Below are 19,629 nucleotides of genomic sequence, written 5' to 3' on the forward strand. Positions count from 1 at the left end.
AGTTGGTTTGGGATGATCTGTATAGAAGGGAGAAAGCAACCCACCACTACAGAACATTTTGCGGGAACTGCTGCAACAATGTTGGGAACAATTTCATGAATAATATTTGATTTCCATTGTAGAAATAATGCCACTAGTGTGTCTGTGGTTATATCTACAAAAGGTGGCTACGTTGAGGAGTCAAAATTCAGACAAAATTTTGTGAGACTGGAGAGGGTGGCGAGCTATCAATTTATTTTTTCTATGTCGTCTTTCTAATGATTTGTTGTACTATTCTAATTTACTTTATATGGCAATTATTTCATATATAAATAGAACCTACTGGTTCCCCTTTTTGCTGTTTAGATGATGTACAATAGTGCAAATGGTGTATAACTATTGTGATCATTGCTTTCCTTTTTTTTTTTTTATGAACATTTGTATTATTGTTCATTACGATGTCTGTAAATATGACACTTCTATAAAAAAAAAAAAAATTGTGAGACGAAAAGATTCTATAAATTTCCTTTTTTTAACTCCAATAGTTTATTGTCCTATGCTTTAATTTCTGAGTACACTAAGGCATCAAACTGTATTAATTTTAATAAAAACGAGGGAGTTCTAAAACTTCTGACTGGTATTGGAGGTTATACATTCTTCCCGCTTCTTCACTTAAAATGGTGGTCCTTGTACACACTGTCCTTCACTACATGTCTATACTTTGTATTTATCATTTGTGTTCTTTCAAAAATAAAATATTTAATAAAAGCAGGATACACTTTATTTTCTAATCTTTCACACACTTTTATGCTGCACTGCGCCAAGCTAGGCATTTGCTTCTTTTGAAGCATGGCATGCTAGACAATTCCTTGGAATGAGTGGACTTATGTATTCATGTCTTAACTTACCCAGGAGAGGATGGAAAAAAAGCTGAATGCAATGGCTGATCTGGCACTGTCGAAACCAGTCACAAATAGTTTAGTGTCGGTCCATGCCCACTGATTGGCCAGGAAGCAGAATCCCACAAACCACAAGAAACTCCAAATGCCTGAAGCAACACAGTAATGGAGAGTACATGTTAGAGAGCTCCCAATTACCATGTTGGACCTTAAAACAAGACAAATCCAGCAAGTAGTCGCATACATCAAGATGTAAATTAGGAGGACAGAAGATAACAGTTCTTTGCATAACGGGGAATCCATTAGTGGATGTGTGTACTGAGGGTTGAGGCATTAGCCTAAAGCGAATCTGCATAAATAAAATCTTTCTCCAATTCCAGAATGTAATATGGCCACAAGTTATTAATTTGGATTGTGTAAGGTGCACATCTGGATAACAGATTAAAATTTGAAAAAAAAAAAAAAAAAAAGGAAGATCTTCTATTAAATGGAGGCACTACTATTTCTATGTAGGAAAATCATACACAGTCAGGTGCATAAATATTGGGACATTGACAGAATTTTCATATTTTGGCCTCTATTTACCACCACAATGGCTTTGAAATGAAACAAAAAAGATGTGCTTTAACTGCAGACTTTCAGATTTCATTTGAGGGTAATTACATCCAAATCAGGTGAACAGTGTAGGAATTACAACGGTTTCTATATGTGCCTCCCACTTTTTAAGGGGCCAAAAGTAATGGGACAAACTAAACAATCCTAAATCTAACTTTCACTTTGTAATACTTTGCTGCAAATCCTTTGCAGACAATTACAGCCTGAAGTCTGGAATGCATAGATATCACCAAACGCTGGGTTTCATCCCTGGTGATGCTCTGCCAGGCCTCTACTGCAAATGTCTTCAGTTCCTGCTTGTTCTTGGGGCATTTTCCCTTCAGTTTTGTCTTCATCAAGTGAAATGCATGCTCAATCGGATTCAGGTCAGGGGATTGACTTGGCCATTGCATAACATTCCACTTTTTAGCCTTAAAAAACTCTTTGGTTGCTTTTGCAGTATGCTTCAGGTCATTGTCCATCTGCACTGTGAAGCGCCGTCTAATGAGTTCTAAAGCATTTGATTGAATATGAGCATATATTGCCCAAAACACTTCAGAATTCATTCTGCTGCTTTTGTCAGCAGTCACATCATCAATAAATACAAGGGAACCAGTTCCATTGGCAGCCATACATGCCCACGCCATGACACTACCACCACCATGCTTCACTGATGAGGTGGTATGTTTTGGATCATGAGCAGTTCCTTTCCTTCTCCATACTCTTCTCATCACTCTGGTACAAGTTGATCTTTGTCTCATCTGTCCATAGGATGTTGTTCCAGAACTGTAATGGCTTTTTTAGATGTTGTTTGGCAAACTCTAATCTTGTCTTCCTGTTTTTGTGGCTCACCAATGGTTCACATCTTGTGGTGAACCCTCTATATTCACTCTTGTGAAGTCTTCTCTTGATTGTTGACTTTGACACATATACACCTACCTCCTGGAGAGTGTTCTTGATTTGGCCAACTGTTGTGAAGGGGTTTTTCTTCACCAGGGAAATAATTCTTCTGTCATCCACCACAGTTGTTTTGCGTGGTCTTCCGAGTCTTTTGGTGTTGCTGAGCTCTCCGATGCTTTCCTTCTTTTTAAAATGTTCCAAACAGTTGATTTGGCCACACCTAATGTTTTTGCTATCTCTCTGATGGGTTTGTTTTGATTTTTTAGCCTAATGATGGCTTGCTTCACTGATAGTTGCTGTCGACTCTCAATATGAGATCCAAAGAGCTGTCACACCTAGAATCAACTCCAGACCTTTTACCTGCTTAATTGATAATGAAATAACGAGGTAATAGCCCACACCTGTCCATGAAATAGCTTTTGAGTTGATAGTCCCATTACTTTTGGCCCCTTAAAAAGTGGGAGGCACATATAGAAACCGTTGTAATTCCTACACCGTTCACCTGATTTAGATGTAATTACCCTCAAATTTAATCTGAAAGTCTGCAGTTAAAGCACATCTTGTTTGTTTCATTTCAAAGCCATTGTGGTGGTGAATAGAGGCCAAAATATGAAATTTCTGTCAATGTCCCAATATTTATGCACCTGACTGTATATAATTAATAAAACTGGAGAGTTGTCAAATATCGATATACATGGAGAGAGTATTAAAAATTAGCATAATATACTGTATCACTTTTATACAATTCTCTTAATACATTATCAAGCTGGAACTTAATATTTGAGTTTACTGAAGTTATAGGATATTTCTTCTACTCCAAATTGTAAAATATAGAGATTCTAATATCTAATAGCATAAGTTATAATTTCCAAGTGTATAAAGATCTGGGAATATCATGAATTGTTTTCATACATTCATGACAAATGAGTAAGGTCATCAAGATTATTGTGTGGGGGCAAAATTTGTTTTTTTTCTTAATTAAAGCGAGTTTTAAACTTTTTTTCCTGTATAAAACCTGAACCTCCCACACAGTATATAGACAGAAATTTCTAATGATTCTGTGTCTTTAAATGCAGAGAGTTTAAATGCAGTCTTCAGTTCCAATATAAAGGATTCATAAAGTCTGAAAAAAAGGATACATTTATTCGTTTTCTGCAATACACAATCTCATCAAGGGCGCTAGAAAGAAAGTGGACGGAGATAATGTACCAATCAGCTCCTGTCACTTTACAGGCTGTGAGCCGTATTCAATTAGCGGCGATAAGATTGGCCGATTTTAATCACACCAGCGATATTTTCTGCATTTTTATAGTGAGAAACAGGAGTTAAGTTTTCTCCATCTCGGACCTGGAGAAAACAACAAATGCAAAATCCCTATTTTTGCCTAAAAATATGGGGATTTCTTTCAGAGCCCTTTGGACCCCCCCTAATGATAAATTACCACAAAAATTTGCATACTTTGGCGGGGAAAAAAGTTGAAAACGGGTTTAAGTATTGGGTCTGGTTTTTCGGGGGGGGGGGGCAGTATGGTTGTGACAAGTATTTTAAACTTTGTAAGTTACCGCAGCAGGAATTTCTTTAACGGTTTTAAAAACAAACATAAAAAACAAACCAAGAGTCTCCCCGCACACCTTACCTGGAGCGGCATCCATGACTGAACCTGCACCGCCGACGAGGTGACCGGCTTCCCTGCTCGTGGACGCCGCAGGAACTCACAGCCGCGTCTCCATCCTCCCCCCTCGCCGTGTGCTGCAGCCGGCACCTGACGCTTCCGCGTCCGGGACTCCCGCTGCCCGCTCCTAGCTAACTCGCTGTGGTTTGCGGGCACATCGCCTCCTGCCCCCTACAGATCCTCCCGCTGGCGACACTCACCTCTGGTGGACCGGACTCCCTGCTGGGCCAGCTGACAGGGCCACTCTCCCCTTACAATCTCCGGACCATTGCCCGCTGACGGAGACTCCATGTGAGGCCGTATGTGTCCCCAAAGGGCCCCCTGAGATACCTGCGATCAATACCGCGGGAGGAAACCATTTTCCCTGCACATTTCCCCAGCCCAGTGGCGATTCTGTCCGGAGTTTGACCTCACGGGTGGCTGACTCACTCTTGGTGACTCTCAGTGGCTTTACTGCTGCAGTGCTGCTATTAGGTGAGGGTCAGGTGCTCTTACTGGTGCCCAGCTCGGGCTCACTCACTCACCCACCCCGGGATATTGGAGCTGAGGGCTATTCCACTCAAAGTGCCTCTCAGTCCATATTGCAGCCCTGCAAACCATGTGGTGCCCGTTTTGCAACCAATACTGATAAGCCCCACATAGGCTTTCATATTTGATGTCGCAGCTGATGTCCCCTGTGATCCTTCATACCACAGAGGTCTAAACAATCAGTCCCAATAGACTGCAGAATAAAAGCATTGTTCTTTTATTATATTGCTGGTCATATAATACAAACAAAAACCAAGAACAACTAACTAGACCATATTAAAACCCTCAGGAGAGGGGGAGGGAGAGAGATGAGAGAGAAAAGAGGGAGAAAAATAGAAAAAAAGTGCCTCAATTTACTGCTATATCGAAATCATTTGCTTCCATTACTGAGGTTCTGGCTCCCTCTTGTGGCAATTTGTTATAATCTCTCTATTTGTACAATTATGTCACTCTTTAACAGCTGCATTTGATATCTTCACACCTCGCTTATGGCTCCCTAAACACCAGATTTCATACCCTCTGAGAGTCTAATCACTGGCCTTATAACCTTAACCATCTCTCTGACCTCTCTCAGACGGTGAATTGCCTTAGCCTTTACCGCCATGAACAGATCCAATAAGAGAACCAAGAAACCAAGTGGCGATATCGCTCAACATTTCACGAAAAACGACAATGTCACAACCGCAAAATCCTACTTCTCCCTCACTTCCGTTTCAAGATGAAGATAGATCCTCTTCCCCTGCCCTCTCTACCAAGGACGATATCCTAACCCTAAGGTCACTAATTACTGATTTTAAAGATTCCTCGGAGACCAAACTTGACAAGGCAGTTTCATCTATTAAATCAAACATCTCCTCCCTGGCCTCTAGAATGTCTAAACTGGAATCACGTCAGGATCTTCTTCATAAAGCTCAGTCTGAGACCCACAAAGACCTAGATCATATAGCTCAAGAACTTTCTGATCTTCGCACGAAAAACGAAGATCTTGAGAACCGTGAAAGAAGAAATAATCTACGTATTTGTAATGTACCAGAATCAATAACCTCAGAATCTCTGGAGCCCTACCTAAATAAGATGTTCTCATTTATTCTCCCGGATTTAGGCTCTCGTCATATGCCTCTGGAACGAGCACACAGAGCACTCAGACCCAAACCTCGGGAGGGCGATTCCCCGAGAGATGTCATTATAAGATTTCTTAGTTTCAAAGATAAAGAATCTATCCTAACCCCAACCCGAGGCAAACCTCACATTCTATACGAGAATGCCAAACTTCATTTCTATCAAGACATTGCAACTACCACAATCAAACGAAGAGAACTAACAAGGGCTCTATGTGATCGTGGAATTCGATACCGCTGGCGGTTCCCTTTTAAGCTTATTATCGATCTACATGGCAAAACAATTGTCTGAGATCCTAGAGAGGGTAAAGACTTGCTGACTCACCTTGAAGAATCTGGACCCCCTCCTCATTCAACTAATGACAACACTTAAACCTTTCCTTCATCGAGAAAAAACAAATACTAGTCTCATAGATCTTGTTATTTTACATGAATCCTATTTAGTCATACCTATTGCCTTGGATCTTTGTCTCCCGCTCTTCTATCAATACCCAAAACGATCTATGTCCTTTTTGCTAATATAGACTATTATTATTTCAAAATTTATACGCCATGATGTTTTTGTTTCCCTACCTATATGTTGTTGTTTATCCACAGGTTGTTCATCGGTCATTTACCAAATATTCTGGAAAAAGTTATATAGCTCTTTTAAAATTACTCTAGCTTCCTTTCACAGCCAATATCTCATTTTATGGTTCTTGAAGTTCTTATTGTTGGATTATATATAATAATTGTATGTTTTTACTAATACAATATAGGCCTTACCATATATTCATTACTTTTAGAACACACCCAGAGGGTTCCATCTAAATTTAATTTTGTTCAGATTCACCTACATTTAACCAGTGAATATTTTGTATACTAAAATTCTCTATTGTCTGATTTCCTTTGTTTTTTTTTATGTTTATTATTTTCATATTTTCTAGAGGTTATAGAAATTTGGTTTCTTAAACCTCTCTGGACTCTTAAGTCCTAATCTCTGTGTGTGTTATCCTCCGCTGGACTCAGGGATTTCATAACCGGTCTTCTCCATTACCTGCCCCCTTTTGTTTTTTCTCTCCTCTTCTTCTTTTCTCCCCCCCCCCTACCCTTTAGGCGAGGCGGGACCCAACGTCCATTTACTTTCCCTCCAAACCTAGTCTTGTTTTTTAAAAATCCGTCGAAATGCCTCTGACCTTCGCTTCCATGAACGTCAAGGGTCTTAATACACCTCAGAAGCGATCATTATTATTTTGCTCAATTCGTGGCCTTAAAGCTGGCCTTATACTCCTACAGGAAACCCACTTTCGTGCCTCCTCTCACCCGTCTCTTCAATCTAAACATTTCTCAAATGTGTTTTATTCCTCCAGCTCGACTAAACACAACGGTGTAGCTGTACTAATCAACAATAAACTACCCTTTGTTCAAGACTCTGTCTTTACCGACACAGACGGCAGGTTCATTATTATAACAGGTAAATTGGGACATTTAGATTTAACGATAGCTAATATATATGCTCCTAACACAAACCAAATTTCCTTCTTCAATTCATTTTTTTCAACTCTAAACCTACTCATTGTAGGTGGGGACTTTAACGCTGTCCTCAATCCAGTCCTAGATAAATCGCACTCTCCAAACCGTCCCCAGACAAGTCAACTAAATAAATCTCTTAATAAACATTTACGAGAATCAGGACTTCGACGCTTGGCGTGCATTTAATCCCTCCTCTCACGACTACACACTTTTTTTTCCCCCCCCCTCATCAAACCTATTCTAGAATTGATCTATTTCTCTGTTGCACTCAATTTTCAGAACATCTAATCGATTCCTTTATTCTACCCAATACATGGTCGGACCATTCTATTCTTACAATTGCTCTCAATCTCTTAGATACACCTATATCTAAACATTCCTGGCGCTTAAATAAAACACTACTGAAGATATCCCAATTCCAAGAAAAATATTGGATCTGCACTGGCCGATTATTTTTCTATTATTAACCACTTAACTGACAAATTTTTTTTCCAAAAACCACTCCGAAATTGTAGTTTTTTTTTTTTTTTTTTTTTTTTTATGATTGAATTAGGTCAACAACATCTTTTTAAAACGAATGCAACACAATTTTTTTTTTGCAAACACCATATACCATAAAAATTTACATTTTTATGGTATACTGTAGTTCTGGTCATTGACAGCTGTACCATCGATGGCCGATTGTTTCTATCGATGGTTGAATCTATCGATTGACATCGGTTGGGGCTCCACACACACTATGTATGTATGCATACATATACACAGTATATGTATATATCCATGTGTGTATATATATATATATATATATATATATATATATATATATATATATATATATATATATATATATACACACACACACACACACACACACACACACCTAGGGCTTTGCTGTATTATAATATATATATATATATATATATATATATATATATATATATATATATTAGTGGGGCTCTGCTCTCCAGAGGTGGGAGAGAAGGACAGTGCTATCAGCGCTGCCTTCTCTGCCGCAGTCAGCAGCCGCCGGGCTGCTGTCGGGGGTGGGTGCGCCTTCGTTGGGCTGTCCGATCACTGCTAGCAGTGATCAGCCAGGCCACGGGGAGGGACAGTGTGCAGAGGGACCAGGAGGTCCCTCTGTGATTGGCTGCTGCTAGAAAATTATTTTCCAGCAGCTGCCCACAGAGCTTTCCTGACTGGTCGTATTAGATATGACCACGTCAGGGAAAGCCCAGTCTGGTATGGTCGTATCTGATACGACCATGCCAGGCAAGTGGTTAATAAAGCAAATTCCCCCTGTTCACCTTTGGTTTGGGAAGCCCACAAATCGGTCATACGCGGACGTATAATTAGCTATGCCTCCTATAGAAATAAGACTAATAAACTTCAATTAGCTCATTTGACTGAAGAAGAAGTTCAAAGATTAGAAACCTCTCACAAAAACAATCCTTCTTCCCGCATTTATAAAAAAAAAAAATTACCTCAGTTAAAAGCGATCTTAACGCCTTTCTGGCGGAAAAAAACTGAGAAATCCCTCCGCTGGCTTAATCAGCATTTCTATGAAAAAAGTAATAAGGCGGACTCTCTACTAGCCAATAGATTAAAATCCCGGAAAGCTAGATCTGCCATTCAAACCCTTAAGGATGACAATGGGGAATCTCAATACAACCCAGTTGCCATAAATGCTATTTTTAAGACCTATTATAGCCACTTATACAATCTTTCTGGATCGGCCAGCCCGACCCCAATGTTGAGTCTCAAACTGTAGATTTATCCTCATGTGATCTTCCCCGTATTGATCAACAAATGTCGGGAACACTTGGACTTCCCATTACAGAAGAGGAAACTTGTAATGCCCTGAAAACTCAAAAACCATCTATAGCACCTGGCCCTGATGGATTCCCATTATCCTATTACAAAACATTCCAAGCTTCTGTAATTCCACAACTCACTGAAATGTTTAACCAGATTTTGAATGGTGAAACTTTTCACCCCTCTACCACTAGAGCTACCATCACGGTCATTCCCAAACCAGATAAGGATCCACTCTTCACCTCTAATTATCGACCCATTTCATTACTCAATGCAGACTTAAAAATCTTCGCCAAGATCCGGGCAAACAGACTTAATCCCCTTTTACCCAACCTTATCCATCCAGATCAGGCGGCCTTTGTTCCGTCCAGGCAGGCACTTGATAATACTAGGCGAACAGTGGACATTATTCACTATATAAATAATCATCAACTTCCTTCTCTTGTGCCTGCTGTGGACGCAGAGAAAGTCTCTCTCTCTCTCTCTCTCAGCATGGGAGGCAGATTTGGTATACCCATTGGCCGATGACGTCTGGGAGACAATATATCTTACTATTTCTAAATGCTCCATTAGTGTGGCAATCAAAGAAAATTCATAACGTATTCACCAGATGGTATTTAGTCCCGGAACGCCTCCATCATATGTACCCCAACACCTCTAACTTGTGCTAGAGGCAATGTGGTCATGTCGGCACATTTTTCCATATTTGGTGGTCATGCCCAAAAATAGTACCATTCTGGAATATGGTCTGTTCCCTCATATCATCTGTTGTTACCCTGCCTATCTCCCTTTCCCCCGCCAACATTTTACTCTGTGTCCCGGTTGACCAGGTTTCCAAAGATGTTAACAAATTAATTATCCACATCTCCTGTGCAGCCAAATGCCAACTAGCAAGCAACTGGAAAAAATAATACCCCATCTGAACCAGAACTTTTAAATAGAATCTGGTTTGTTTCTAAAATGGAGTATACTACCAGCCTCTTAAATAACTCAGTGCATAAATTTCATTCAATCTGGTCACTCTGGTACTCCTCCCAGGCAATTCCTCTTCCAGATCTTTCATGAACCACACCCCCTTTATCTACTTCCGATGGTTTCATGTTTTCATTTATTATTTTACGCCATGTTGTCCCTACTCGCTTACATACTTCCCCCCTCCTCCTTTACCCTTTATACTTTCCCTTCATTCCAAATATCCTCTGATTGAACTTTTAATTTTTACCACATCTTACCAATGCTGTTATGAATACTTAATTTGAAATTGAGAAAATTATTATCTTAACTGAAGTATTTTTTCTATTGTGATGTCACCGGTATATTCTTTCTATACGACTATATATAATTGTTTTTGAATAATATATCTATTGTGACACCGGATTGTGCTGTTGTTTACCTCTAATTCTAATAAACGATTTAAAAAAAAAACAACCAAACCGCGCCTGCTTCGGCCACATACGATGTTTAAAACACTTAAACACTTGTCGCATCCATACGGCCCCCCCGAAAAACCAGACTCGATGCACTAACCCCATTTTCAACTTTTTTTTTGCCAAAAATTTGCACGGGGGTGAGGGGGTTGTGTATGTAGTTGGAGTAAGCCAGTGCACCAAACAGCTACAGCTTTCAAGCTTCCAGCATGCATAGGGTCTCCTCCCTATATACCCCACCCCCAGCCATTCAATTTGTAAACAAGCCTTACGGCAAGAGACGGCCAGTGGAGAAGGAAGTACAATGTACACAAGAAACTCAAAAATGAAGAGGGAAATCAGTGACACAAAAATAAAAGAACAGATCCCAACTGGAGGTCAGATGCGCCAGGGTGGGTGCCCTGTAGACCTCGAAGAACAAAAAAAAAAAAAAAAAAGTTAAAACTATAGGTTATACCATAACTCTTATTTTCTTAAGGGTCCATAGGAACTACCTTGGGGGATGTCCTAAAGCGGTTCTCTTAAGCGTAGGGACGCTCCTAAGCAGAAAGGAGAATCCGCCGCCCAAAGGAAGCATCCTGGGAGGCAAAAGTATCAAATGCATAGGATTTGATGAAAGTGTGGACCGAAGACCAAGTCGCTGCCTTGCACAATTGTTCTGCAGAGGCGCCATGTCTAAAACACCCACGATGGTCCCACAGAGAGAGTAGAATGTGCAGGTACCGTGTTTTGAAGAAATCGGTATGATTTACCGCCGGACCCATGTCCGGCGGTTTGAATCCCGACAGCAGCATCCCGTCAGAGGAGGAGATCCCGATCGTCCTAAGGTAAGTATTGACTAACCTATTTCTACCCCCTAACCCTCTCTTAGGAGTGCCCTAAACCTCACCTACTGGGGAGGTGCCTAGCCCCAAGTCCCCCCCCCCCGGGAACCCTAAACCTATCTCCCCCCGGCGGCTATCCACGCTCGGCGCCCCTGCGATCGGGATGCCAGGCGCCAGTCTCCCGGCGTCTGTAAAATGACGTGCATATAGATTTAGGTGCCTGTCATTTAACCCTCGCTGGGATTAAGCAGTCGAGAAGCCGGCTGTCGGGATTAGGTCCGCCAGCTTCCCGATTGCATACCGTTTGAAACAGGGAGATCAGCCTGAGTATACACATGAGAAATAGTCATCTGCAGCCACCGAGCTAGAGTCTGCTTGTTAGCTGGCCAACCTAGGTTTATGAAGGCAATAAAAAAAAAAAAAAAAAAAAAAAGGGGAGGGGTCTTCGCTGTCAACCATTTGAGTTCCACTGCGTCTAAGAGTCCTAAAGGGGGGAGCCTGCAGTGCTGGTGCCACCGAAGGGACAAACGGAGGTTGGAGACTGAGAACATCTGAAAAATGTTCTAAAGTTTGGCAATTCTGCGCTGGAACAAGAAAAAAGAAAAAGAAGAAGAACCAAACCCTGTGATAGATGCGGGCTGAATCGGGCTTCCTTGCCCTTAGCATCTTCTGGATCACGGAAGTAGAAAAACCTTTGGCCCTTAAGACAGAAGACTCAAAAGTCATGCCGTCAAAACCAGCCGAAGTAGATTCGGACATAGACAGGGACCCTGCACTAGCAAATCCGGCTATAGAGGAAGTGGACTGTCTATGGATAGATGTGTCAGATCGATGAATCAATGTATCCTGGGCCATGTAGGAGCTATTAGTATCATCCTGTCACCTTCTTGCTTGAATTTTCTGACAACCCTTGAGAGGAGAGAGATCGGAGGAAACAGGTATACCATACTGAAGTCCTGCCTCACCGCCAGAGCGTCCTCGAAGGCAGCTGAGAGGTTACTGGTTCTGGACCCGTACCTGGGGACCTTGTGATTGTGACGTGATGCCATGAGGTCTACGTTCGGTAGTCCCCACTTGTCCACCAGGCTCAGAAAAACGTCCGGATGAAGAGCCCATTCTCCGGCGTGTGTGTCCTGACGACTTAGTCTGCTTCCCAATTGAGGATTCCTGGGATGAATATTGCAGAGATTGCCATCTTCCAGCATTCTGCCCAAACTAGAATGTTCGCCACTTCCCTCATAGCTGCCGGACTTAGTGTGCCTCCCTGATGGAGGATCTGGACAGGCCTGCCGTGGAGGTCCTGCGCCCGAAAGAGCGCCCTGTGCACCGCAAGAAGCTTCAAAATATTTAAGGGCAGGTGACTTTCCTGAGCTGTCCTTCTTCCTTGAAAGATGTGATGACCTGTCACCGCGCCCCATCCTCACAGACTTGCATCTGTGGTGAGGAGCACCCAATCAGGGATTCATAAGTGCGACCCTTGTCTAAATGAGTCATCTGCAGCCACCACGCAAGGAAGAGGCGAACTTCTGGCAAGATGCGGATCAGACTTTATCAGATGATACCGACCATCTTAATGAGACGGAATCGATCATTGCAGGGTCCTGGAATGGAACTGGGCATAAGCCACCATGTTGAAGATGGATACCATGGACCCCAGCACCTGCATTGCTAAGTGAACTGACACTTTCTGATTGCGAAGCAGTTTGCGTACCCGTACTTTTAGGGCAGTAATCTTGTCCACCGGTAAAAGAATCCTTTGTCCCAGAGATTCCAGCAGCGCCCTCAAATGTACTATCTGCTGAGTTGGAGAAAGAAGACTTTTTCTAATTGATTATCCAGCCGTGCTCTTGTAGACAGGCAATGGTCATTTGGAGATGGTGTTATAAAACCTCCGGAGATTGAGGCAATATCAGGAGGTCGTCCAAGTATGGTAGTATCCTGACTCCTTGTCACCTGAGATGAACCGCCATGACTACCATAATCTTGGTGAATACCCGGAGGCCCTGTAGACAGACCGAAGGGTAGAGCCTGAAATTGACAATGTTCCTGACCCATCGCAAAACACAGAAACTTTTGGTGAGAACATGCAACTGGTACATGCAGATACGCATCCTGTCTGTCTAGGGAAACCATGAAATCTTAAGGCTCCATTGCTAGTCTATTTGACCGTAGGGTTTCCATACAGAACTTGGGTACATGGATGAATTTGTTGAGATACTTTAAATTCAGAATAGGGCGAGGAGACCCATTTGGTTTCAGAATCAGAATTTGAATAATAACCCCTTCCCTGTTGAGTCACAGGAATGGGGATTATAACCTATGACTTCAGGAGGACCAAGGCCTTGACTGGGTCTGAAGGAAGAGTTGTACAAAAAAAAAAAAAAAACTCAGAGGGGGATGCCCCAGGAACATGAGGGCGTACCCATGAGAGGCCACTACTCCAACCCAAGCATCAATAGTTGTCTGATGCCAGGGGTAAGAAAACTGGAGAAGTTGGCCTCCTACCCTGAGATCCCCCAGAGGGAGGCCCGCTCCACCGGGCAGTGGACATATGACTTATACTTAGGGGTAGATGTAGAGGGCAACCCAGCAGATTTAGATTCTGCCAGAGCAGTCACTATGTTATCCAATTCCGGCCCAAACAGTACCTTCCCGACAAAAGGTAAAGACTCCAGGGCTCTCCTGTACCTGCCTTCCAGGTTCTTAGCCACAGGGTCCTCCGAGGAACCACCGAAGTTGCTTATACTTTAGATCCTAGAAAACCTGCATCAATAACTGCTACCCCAACATACGCAGCTGCTTCTCGCATTTGGCAGAGATAAGACAGCTGTTCTCTGGTAGTATCTGGCATACTATCTTCCAGAGATGTCGTCCATTCTTCCATAGCCTTGGCCACCCAGGCTACAGCTATAGCCGGCCTGGTAATAGCTCCAGATAATGAAAAAAACTGATTTCAAATAGTTTTCTATCGGTAGCCTCCTTAAGTGAGGATGCGGCAAGGATAGGTAATGTAGAACTCCGGATCAATCTGGTCACATGAGCATCTACCGTTGGAGGAACTTCCCATTTGCTACATTCACCAGGTAAAAATGGGTACCGAGAAGTTAAATTCTTTGTCGCATGTAAACGCCTATCTGGATTATTCCATGCTTCAGACATGAGATCCGTCAGTTGTTCAGACTGATGGCAATAATCCTTTGCCACCTTCTGACGCCTAAAGGCCGAAGTCTTAGATTTAGGCGGAACCTCCTCTTCCTCTATACTTAGGACATACTTAACTGCTCTCACCAGAGAGTGGACATCTTCCAAGGATTGTTGGTCTTCCTCAACCGAGTAAGAACCGGAATGCGGAGTATCAAAGTCTGATGATGATGCAGTGTGAGGATCCTGAGGCAATGCCTGAAGGAATACTCCTATTTTTTTTCGTTTTATCACAACTGGACTAGTCGCTTGCATTACCTGCTGTGCGACTATAGACGGCAACATACTCGGACTAGAGTGAGCATAAGCATCAAACCAAAAAGGATTCATGGGAGACATATACATAGAAGGATGTAAATGTTGTGGGTACACCATAGAGGGATGCAGCACCGCTGCAGGAGCCTGTGAAGCTGCTGCACGGTCCACTAAATTCAACAAAACCTGAGACCAAGAGGCCACCCAAGGTGGTTCTTGTGCAGGTGCACCAGATTGGAGAAGACTATTTATAACAGGTTCTAACACAAACCATTTTGCACAAAATCGTGTTCTGACAAGCTTGTCGAATGGGATCTACATGATACCAGCGTAGAAGGCTCAACCTCCTTCTTTCCCGTGCTTTTAGACATAACAATGTATCACAGGTATAAATGCAATTTGACCGTCTTCACAAGTAAATGTGTAAGAATGAAAAACCCCACATACCTGTACAGAGGAATGAGGAGAAACACAGTGATAGATATATCTGACAGTTTAGAAATTAAAAGTGTGTCAATACAGCATCTAGCATTAAAGTCACATACAACGCAAATATAATTTCATATGCCAACGCAAATGGGCTCTGAATCAACTGACCAAACCCCGGGGGCTTGGTAGGATATAGAGCACTGCACACCTGACCCAAGGGAGAGGCGTACAAGGAGACTGACCCGCACCTCTGAGAACCAACAGCTTTCAGCAGCGCACCATAGGTGAACTGCGAGCGTCTCAATACACGAGGTGGTCATAAATAACAAACCAGACTCGGGAACCCACACAGGAAGTTGCGTCTTGGGGGGGGGGGGTGGGGTGGAGGAGCGGCTGGGAGAGTGCTGATCTCCCTTAAGCTGCAATTTTGATGGCCGGGTACGCTGGCCTCACAGTAGTAGACGCTTACTAGTGCATCTACTACCCATCCCCGGTGTCAGACGATAAGGCCCCAGCGGCCTTAGTGAGGCACTCCGACGAGCCCTTCACCCGCAGCAGCCTCCAATGTGCCTCCTAAACCGGAAGCCAGGACTGCAGCGCACGATTTCTCGCATGCGAGGAATTGCCTTAACATGTCACCTCCTTGGATCCGATTGCAGTCTGGGCCCCAGCGTCGCTGCTAGCTAAGCTCCGCCGAAATCCCCGAGCCCCGTTCAGGAGCTGGCGTTTCAGCATCAGTGGAGGTAGTAGGAGTTGTAGTACATGCGTCCCTTTGGACACTTAGTATTAAACTCAACTCAGTATATAAAAACTATGGTAAATCAAAAAATAAAAAAAGCCTAGGACTGCCTAAGCAGTCCTGCTGTTATAAGAGGTGCGTCTGGACACTTGCCGAGCACCAAACAAAACAATTGAATGCCTATTGCTGGGGGCGGAGTATATAGGGAGGAGGCCCTATGCATGCGAGCTTGAAAGCAGTAGCTGTTTGGTGCAATGGATTACTCCAACTACATACACACACACCCCCCCCCCCCCCCAGGTAGTTCCTGTGGACCCTATGGACCCTGGAGAAGAAAAAAATTGCTTATACCTATCATTTATCAAGTACATTCTTTAAAATGACAGCTAGAAGCTGAAGTCCTGTGTCCAATCTTCTAAACAACTCCTAGTGCAGGAGTATTCAGCTTGCAGCCCTTCAGTACACATTGCAGCATGCTCTGCCAGTTTTGCCTTTAAGGCATGCTAAAACTGTGGCAAGGCATGCTGGGATGTGTAGTTCAACAGCGGCTGGAGGGCCGCATGTTGATACCCCTGTCCTAGTGTCTTTTGCAGGTGCACAGACATAGGACTCTCACAGTTTTACTACCTATGTAAAGGAGTGTTATATGGAAAATATTGCCACATCCAGTACAAAGCAGATTATGTGATTCATCATGTATATATTTATGCAGATGATGTAAGTCAGACAAATAAGGTATTGAGGTATTGGCAAAGGATTAATTTAAAACAGTGACAAACCCAGATCTCCCTTCTCCAGAATAAAACAGGGGTACTTACTTGCAAAGCCCAAGTCAGACATTACAATGTACTTTCTGGTGTTGATGTTGCTGAGCGTTGGGAAGTAAGCATCTAATCCCAGAAATAGCAGTGACCCTATAAAGGCCAAAATTCCGATCCACTCCCCATAGTGACAAGCATCACTATTTTTATTAAAAATGCAGTATAATTTTGAGTCATGTGGAGGATTAACGTAGCCATCGGTTAAAATACAGGCAAAAACAATGAGTGCAAAAACCTATAAAAGGAAAAGGACAAAATTAAGAAAAAGAAAAAAACAGATTAAAAACCAACAATTCTACTTAAACTGCTGCAATTAATGTAAAGTGTGGTCACTGGACATAGCTTATAAGTATCCCAGACCTTTGCACAACAAGTTCATTCTGTATTTCCTTTTAGTTACTATTTTGGTGACTACTTAAGCTCATTATGCTTATTAAACCATAGCTGATCGGAAATAAGGCAGTTGTACATAATACAAGTCTTAGCTTATTGGTTGCTAGTACACATTTAAATAGAGGATCAGTGAAATAAAAACTAAAATAATCTGCAGCTTTTAGGAGACACATTGATTTATTTTTGTAGGTACCAACTGTGCTTTTCAGCAATGTATGTCTATTTTCCAACAGAGTTAATGAGATTTGTTTTTCTTTGATAGGTCATAAAACTGCTTTGTGGATACATTTGTACGCAATGCAGAAAGCAGAACAAAGCTTGTACTATCGTTCACAATTTCAGCAAGTGTGTATGCTAAAAACTAGCAGCGATGCACGCTCCCACTGTTACAATATCCCCTCCAGTCAGCTGTACAAGTAGCCCAATCTGGGGATATCGTGAGTGATGCCATGCTGCTGAATGCAAAATGGCCTTGCTCCCCGCCCCTGCAGTCGCTGGTCGGCATCGGCAAGTGTGTATACACTTGCTGATGCTGGCACCCCCGCCGATGACGATATCACCACATACACACACCGTCTAGTGTGTATGCAGCTTAATCCCACGAAGAGAAAACACTACCTCAAACACTGAAAATGCAAAAAAAAAAAAAAAAACAAACACACACACACACAGTTCCCAGAGCTATTCAATTGGCCACGCTGTTAACCCACAGTTAGAGGATTTCTGCATCACGGTATTCAATTACAAAAATTTGGTTTTAAAGTTTTTTTGCAGCCAAAAACCTACAAAAGGACAAAAAAGAAAAAAAAGGGGGATGCAATCACGGAACACCCGGGCACTTACCAATGTGTTCCTGCCGCTCCTGGTCTGCTGTGCCTGGCTGCCGTATGCCCCACACACCTGGGGGGTTTTTTTGGAAGGGGGGAGGGGGGGGTGGGGGCGGACACACACACACCCAGGGGCTCTCAGCATGACACAACAAACGACACCAAGCTGGAAGACATCACTTTAGCATCTTTAGGAATGCGGAGGAGGAGGACAGTGCTGCAGAAGGTAAGCAAATTTGGACTAATTAAGACAATTGGAAACTTCCCATTTTTTAATTAGTCATTGGGGGGAGGAGTGTCCTAAAGGTGCCCATCCAGTAGACGATTAAGTTCAGCGATTGAACGATAATGATTGTTCAATCCTTTGCAAAAATGTCTAAAACGACCAGCGATGGGTGTGCCCGCTGGTCATTTAGACATCTATCATCGTGCAAACATGCTGGTCAACCTGACGATAACGTCAGGTTGAGCATGTTTGCAGATGATTGATGAGCCTGCACTGAACGACTGCTCATTCATTGCAGGCTCATCACAGACTGACAAATGACTGCACGATTACAATGTCATAATTGTGCTGTTGTTTTCATGACTGCTAGGGGATGGGCACCTTAAGGTTTCCGAGCAAGCTCCTACAATTTCTCTTTAAGACAACAATTTAAGGAAAAATTAGACTTGCACTGGGGCTGCAAGAAAAAAGTTGTGGCGATTTCTATAGAAATCACAGCGGCTCATTTTCTCTCCTTCAACTGAATAGAGAAAACCCTGTAGCGCGACTTTTCCTATTATTTCGCCCCCAATTGAATATGTTGACAGTTATGATGCAGACACTGTTGAAATGCCGGCATCTGCAGAATGTCGAAAATGCTCAGTGTTGACATGTGAAATGTCAACATTCTGCACGGACTGGCAACTGAGGGTTAGGATTAGGCAATAGAGGGAGGGATAGGGGTAGCAATACTTACCACTGGAAGGACCCCCGTGTTCTGCCGGAACACATCATGCATCACCGCCACATCCATAGGACACAGCTGGAGTCGCCAGACCAGGTAAGTCACCACTAGACCACCAGGAACCTTTTGTCGACATGGTGCATGTCAACAAATATACCACACCAGATTTGCACACTGTACTGCCTGGACCCCTCAGCAATGTGGGTTCCCATTGCCACACTTCTGATTGACAGACAGGTAGGAGGTAGCAAATATTTAAACCAGGTCACACAGCACAATGCGAGGGGTTAGAGGTATATTATCGATGGTACCAGGTGGGTGAGACTAGAAGAATGTATGTTTGCAAGGTTTCAAAGGTCTTTTAATCCCACTAAAATGATTAACCTAATGCGTCTTCCATATGGTGGTATTGATGTTCACTGTAGACTAAGGAAAACAATGAAAGTGTTGTAAGACGATTTTCCAAGCTTACAGCACTATTCGAGGACGTTTTTTTCCCCCTTGGGCTCTCCACCCATTGTTGATGTAACCACTGTTTGGTTGCATGTTAGTAGGTTTCTGTGCTGCAATAACCCAGATGCCCATGAAAAGCACAATGCCACTGAAGGGACGTGTGGAAGTACAGTACAACTAGATGTATATAACCCCTGTACAATCAAAACTTGCATTTAGTACTAGTCTCTCAGCTGCAGTGTTTTACCAACTTACCTCATTAGGTTGTTATCCATTATTGTATGCTATTGTTACAA

General features: G+C 42.8%; 1 protein-coding gene across 1 annotated transcript in view; it reads right to left on the reverse strand.

Annotated features, from left to right (window-relative positions):
• Positions 1-19,629, reverse strand: part of SYNGR2 (synaptogyrin 2) — a 36,114-nt gene that overhangs the window by 13,372 nt on the left and 3,113 nt on the right. Inside the window, exons 2-3 of the mRNA XM_088475283.1 lie at positions 16,708-16,945; positions 888-1,027 (exon numbers count right to left, since the gene is read on the reverse strand). Of these exons, the coding sequence (XP_088331409.1) occupies positions 888-1,027; positions 16,708-16,945 (378 nt within the window). The remainder of the gene's footprint in view (positions 1-887; positions 1,028-16,707; positions 16,946-19,629) is intronic.

The sequence above is a fragment of the Taudactylus pleione genome, unplaced genomic scaffold, assembly GCF_031769625.1.
Source record: "Taudactylus pleione unplaced genomic scaffold, aTauple2 ptg000016l, whole genome shotgun sequence".
NCBI lineage: Eukaryota > Metazoa > Chordata > Amphibia > Anura > Myobatrachidae > Taudactylus > Taudactylus pleione.